The sequence below is a fragment of the Morchella importuna genome, assembly GCF_003444635.1.
Source record: "Morchella importuna strain M04M26 chromosome Unknown Morimp01GS060, whole genome shotgun sequence".
In the NCBI taxonomy this organism is placed as follows: domain Eukaryota; kingdom Fungi; phylum Ascomycota; class Pezizomycetes; order Pezizales; family Morchellaceae; genus Morchella; species Morchella importuna.
Window position 1 is genome coordinate 23,235 of NW_025763457.1, and position 6,000 is coordinate 29,234.

The 6,000-nt window shown below is 49.9% G+C and overlaps 1 protein-coding gene across 1 annotated transcript; it reads left to right on the plus strand.

The window, feature by feature from the left end:
- Nucleotides 1–4,544: 4,544 nt before the first annotated feature.
- On the plus strand, nucleotides 4,545–5,674 carry LAJ45_11211 (uncharacterized protein; the record flags this gene model as incomplete). Its single annotated transcript, XM_046120721.1, has 3 exons — nucleotides 4,545–4,798; nucleotides 4,916–5,135; nucleotides 5,303–5,674. The coding sequence occupies 3 exons, from the start codon at nucleotides 4,545–4,547 to the stop codon at nucleotides 5,672–5,674; spliced, it is 846 nt and encodes a 281-aa protein (XP_045966080.1).
- Between the last annotated feature and the right edge of the window lie 326 nt (nucleotides 5,675–6,000).

Here is a 6,000-nt window from a genome sequence, read left to right on the forward strand (position 1 = left end):
AACGTCATAATTCCGTTCGGCTTGTGACATCATTTTGGAGTAAAAGACTCCTGGATACCACTTGTTGTCATCTCGGTGGAATTGGGACGGTATGCTAGATTTAGCGAAGTTGGAGGCATCGGTCTCAATCTTGGTAGCTAGCTCGGCATCAAAGTGGGCTAGTACGGGGGCGGATGGAAGGCCTCTTTCAGGACTTCGAACGCATGCTCCTATCCCTCAGACCAGGTAAACTCGGTGTCCTTGTCTCCTTCCACGGTTAGTGCCGGGTTCGGTTAAAGCCGGACCGAACTCCTGCTTCGGCTAACCACGCTGATTCTCGGAACTGGAATAGGAGTTCGCTTATAAAAGCGGGGTATCCGTCGAACTAAGGAGGGTAAGAATTCTTTTCCTTCTATTCATTCTACACTCCAGGGAGTTCGATCTTTCCACACCCAACACCAAATTTATCACCTCCTTTCAGCAATAATGTTTTTCTTTATTCTATTCCTCTCTTTGTTCATTGCGATCAATTCGTCTATTGTACAAGCGCTTTTATCTAACGCTAGTCGATCTCGGCGGGGGACAAGGCTTAGATCCTCAACTGGTGCGGTTGTTACTGATCTCCTGGAGCTGGATGGTGGTAACACCATCCACGCTCGGAGAGTTGCTCGTAAAGCCGTCCGATCACGGAGTGCTATGAGGTAGGCATGATCCAGCGAGTTGTGTAACCTCTTCTTACTATCGCTAATGCTTCCACAGGCATGCTGTTCCTCGGAGTTTGGAGACCTCGACCTTCGATGGCCATTTCAACCAGGTCCCATTTCTGACTCGGGAGGATTACCGTCGTCCTTATCCCTTCTCCCAACCAGGGGACAGAAGTGTTGGTCAGGCTCGTGTCCGTGCGGCACTGATGGAGAAACGGGAACAGGTGCGGTGGATGCGGGATGAGATTGCGCGAGATGGAAGGGGAGCTGAGTGGATGCGGCAGCGAGTGGTCCAAGAAGAGGCAAGGGAGAGACAAAGACTGTCTCTCCAAGCATATTACGAGGCATGGTGGCGCCAGAAGAAAGCCAGTTATCCCCCTCTTCCGGACTCTTCCTGCCGTCATCGTGGACGAAGTAACGTTGACTTTGGTTGGGACTGGGGCCCAGATGGGGAATGGGGGCCGTTGGTCAATGGGACTATCAGGATTTTCTAGGAGCGATCCTGAATGTGGTCTCCTTTCCGAGCGAAGCTGGGCGCTATAACCCTTTGAGCGAATGTGGGCGCTATAACCCTCTGACGGATACAGTGGAGACCATAGTAAAGTGTTAGCCTCTCCCATGCCAGCCTGAGCTGAAAAAAAAAAAGCTAACTGCTCGGTTATTTCAGCCTTGAAAGTGGTCCTAGGTGTTCAGGTAGGTTTTTTTTCTTTCTCGTGGGGTTCTTTAAGCGAGGAGCTTAAAGTTATACTGTAACGAGGGTGCCTTGAAGGGGCGCGACCGTGACTTCGATCAGGTAGATAGGCAGAAAGGAATTCGACAAGCTATCCTTTCGGCTCGTTCCATGGAAAGATAGAGTTTCATTTGTTTGATCGTTATTTGTAGTCTAGAAACTTAATAATTTTAAGGGGGCTCCTCGCTGGTAAAGACTCCCTGATCCCCCCGAAACCAAGCTGGGGCAACCGAGTTCCTTTATGGAAGTTCGGCGCCCCTTCCTTCATTACCTCTTTCCTTTTTTCACTGGCCGTCCGCCTTTCAAATAATCTGGGGGCACCACCTATTTTCTATCAGGGGGGAGGAGAAGAGTTGCTACCACACCGCGGACGAATTTTCGTCCGAGTCAAATCTCGCAATCCTTGCCAAGAAAGGGTCGGGATCCTAGGAACTAGAGGAAACAGCCGACCAGACAGCAATTGCTTATTCAGAGTATTTAGAATAGATTTGGGTGTTTTTAAAGCAAAGGTTTGCTTTGGTAGTTTGGGTCGCACTCTTACTCCCCCCAAAGATGCACCGGGCTGAAACAGGAGGGTTCCGGCGGTTCGACGCTCCGGGGGTTATTTTTGGGGGTCTAAAACGTGTTTATTTTGCAGTGTTTCCTCAACTCTGCAATGCGTTCATTCAACCACCCCAAATGGACCGGAGCATCGCCAGGATCCTTTCTGACGTGGTAAAGCATATTTTCCGGGCATCGGCTGCAAAGTTATTGCGCCTCAAAGGTTGAATGCCAAGGTAGGGTAACTTTTGTTTGGGGTTACCCTTCCTTATTTGGTCTGCTCGTCCTGCTGCTCTAGTTTTGGTCCAGTCGTCTAGCTTGACTTGTAAGACTTCTTGCTCGCCAGGATCTCTACCCTCTATACCAATAGAGGTAGGGGCTCATCTGCCCTTCTCTTCACCCATCGATGAAGAACCAGCTGCGGTTAACCTAGGGCCGTATGGCTTGACTGGTAGAACAGGTATTTTTGTAACAGCCCTACTGTGGCCCTGTTACAGCTGGTAGCTAACCACACTGCCGATACTTGCATGTCACTGTTCAACTGGCTTCTAACAATATCTCTCAGCATCTAACCGGGCCCTGTGTGTACTCATACACCAGACAGTTGAAAGTGCTCCGTTACAGCTGAAGCACTTCTTCTCCCTGTGCGCCTGACTCGCCCATTGATACGAGTGCTTGATTCCGGCACAGAACCCCTACCGGTATGCTTGGCGTGCATAACTGCTACCCGCATTCCCTCGTGTCGTCTTACCATAGGGAGTGTAACGGAGCCATTTCAACTGTCTGGTGTATGAGTACACACAGGGCCCGGTTACATGCTGAGACTTATTGTTAGAAGCCAGTTGCACAGTGACATGCAAGTACCGGCAGTGTGGTTAGCTACCAGCTCTCAGAGTAACTACATTCTGAGCGCTAGGGAAGAGGATCTACTCATGGGAGCAATGGCTGACGAGTCTGTGCCTCGCCAATGATTAGAAGGCCAGCCAGAGTGAAGCTCTGAGTGCTCGGCGATCCTCTACATCCTCTGAGCATTGGAAGTCCGCCGGTAACGGAAGGGATTATGCCTGGGAAGTCTACAATAAGCGAAAGCTCTACAGCAATGATTAAGCTTACACCTGAGCGGCAGCTCATTCATGCAGGCCCCTGTTGTATGGCAACAATGGCTGCAGGTGTTACAAAGGCTTTGACTAAGGGTGTTTGCCTTCGGAACCGGAAGCACTCGCTGACGCTTAGAGAGAAGCGGGGTAGCGATGGTATTGCTTCCCTTCCGCTAGAAGGCAGCACCAGAACTTAGTAAGGAAGTAGGAGCAGAGAATAGAGTCCTTTGGAGTATAACTACTCAGGATCATTCCCGCCCAACTGTCCAAATCCTCATCTTGATCTGGACCTAGAATTATCGGTAGCAGTGCCCTTAAAGATTATTGAGTTCTAAGCGATAGTATCTTTGAATAAATCTGCACCTGATTTCTATCTTGCACGGCCGCATCTATTCTATTGGATTCTAGCGATACATAGATAGGCTGCCCCCGTTACAGGGAGAATACTTAACACATGCGTCGATAGTACTCTTTCCGATCGCTACGCCTCAGCACTCGATATCAATCCGAACCTATTGTAACGGAACCATTCCAACTGTCTGGTGTATGAGTACACAAAGGGCCTGGTTACATGCTGAGAGTTATTGTTAGAAGCCAGTTGCACAGTGACATGCAAGTGCCGGCAGTGTGGTTAGCTGCCAGCTGTCAGAACAACTACATTTTGAGCGCTAGGAAGATGATCTATTCATGGGAGTAATGACTGACGAGTCTATGTCTCGCCAATGATTAGAAGGCCAGCCAGAGTGAAGCTCTGAGTGCTTGGCGATCCTCTACATCCTTTGAGCATGATATGTCCACCGGTAGTGGCAGGGACTATGCATGGGAAAGTCTACAATAAGCAAAGAGCTCTACAGCAACGATTAAGCTTACACCTGAGCGGCAGCTCATTCATGCAGGTCCTGGTTGTGTGGCAACAAAGGCTGCAGGTGTTATAAAGGCTTTGACTAAGGGTAGTTGCCTTCGGAACCGGAAGCACCCGCTAATGCTTAGAGAGAAGCGGGGTAGCGGTGGTATTTCCTCGCTTCCGCTGGAAGGCAGCACCGGAACTTAGTAAGGAAGTAGGAGCAGTGGAACGGAATCCTTTGGAGTATCAGTACTCAGGATTCTTCCCACCCAACTATCTAATTTCTCCAGTCTCCATCAGAGCAACTCATCCATGGGGTTTTGAGCGGGGCTCAAAGACTGCCTAAAATTAAGAGAGTGATGATGGAGATCCACAAGTCGGACTTTATAAGTCATCGGCACGAACAGCCTGCTCAGAAGCCATGGCAAGGCCTAAGCTTAGAGAAGGGAGCTCACTGTTCATTTTACGCTGATGGATATAAAGAAACTTTCAAAATACTTGTAGAACAAAGCAATGTTTCGTTATTAAGTTCGTTCTACATAGGATTACAGTTTTAAGAGGCGGTAATCAATATGGTATTGCATGGATAAATAAATACAGATAATCTTTAAGGCTCAATTCAACTTCAGATTATTCTTTCCTCCTACAACATGTCCGCCCTCCCGGCTCCCCAAGTGCCCCTTCAGATTGAATGGCAACCGGCAGCCTTAGAATTCCAAAAGGGTCAGACACAGTTGATCCACAAGCCCAGGACGGCGCTCCAGTCCTACATCCCTGGATGTGAGCCCACCTGGCAAGATACCGATCAAGTCACCCTACAGGACTTCTTTGCGGAGTTGCAGCGCTACCTTAAGCACAGCCTGCAACAACAAGTCATCAAGGCCGGCAATGCGCTAGCTTTGATGTAAGAAAGACAAGAAACTGAGGCAGTCCTGCTCAGGAATGCCTTTGGTTACATGCAAGAACAAGTCTCCTCAGTCCAGGCACAACTCCAGAATTATGCTCAGAGAGATGACTTAAGAATGGATGAGATGGAAGACATTGAGTGGACAAGCCCGGCGATGCCCCCTAACTTCCTGGAAGATATCCAGAGAGCCATCAATGAAGGAAGGCTCTCCATCGCCAGTATGCCCACACCAGGACCTGTCCCCAACCCCGCACCTCCGCAGAACTCAAGGGCCTCGTCCAGAGCGGCCCTGAGAACCTTCGACCAAAGGGTGAACCCCTTTGCAGCATTTCCGGTCAGGTTTATCAGGCAGAGGACTCTTCCCCTGATGATGCCATCGGCTATTGGAGGCTCACCTCTACCTCCTTAAAGAGCTCCAGCAAGCCCTTTGGCAGGAGGCCTGGCTAGGCCCCCCCGTCAACCTATAGGAGACAATGACTATTACTCGCAGACACCGGTCAGGAGTGGTCCTTCTGGGCTCCCCTAGCCTGGGTTCGACAGGGGTTATCCCCAGAATGCCACGGAGGCTCACCACCCCCGGAGCCACCTAGGAGGAACCTCCAGCCAGAAGGAAATCCTGGTGGAGAAAACCAGAACGCAGAACCAGCGGGTAATGGTGGAGGAGATGGAATAGTCCCCCCGGTTGGCGGCACTCCCAACCCAGGAGGGGACTCAGACAGCTCAGACTCCGAGCCTGAGGATGGTGACAGAAGAGGATGGTGGAGATACCTCAGGAAGAAGTTAGAGAAGCAGAAGAAGGAGCTTCTGGCCTCCATGCCCCAGTTCATGAGACCTCTGGCCCCCTCGCACCCCTCCGCTGCCTCTAGGGCCTGAGAACCCAAGGCACCCCCTCTGACCAAGTTCAATGGCAAAGCAGACAATGTGGCGACCTTTATCCGGCAATGTGAAAATGTCTTCTCCATTGAGAGATACCCCTTCACCTCTGAAGAGGTTAGGATCCATTATGCTGGTAACCCGATGGAAGGAAATGCTCCGGTCAAGTGGTATGAAGCTTACCACAACTCCATTGATCAAGCTTCTGTTGGAATTTACGGTGAACTTTGTTTCTTTCATTTACTTCGTTAATATTTGTTTATCTCCATACATTTCATTACGAGTCATTTGATAAGGGACACAGGGTTTATACCGATAACTATCTC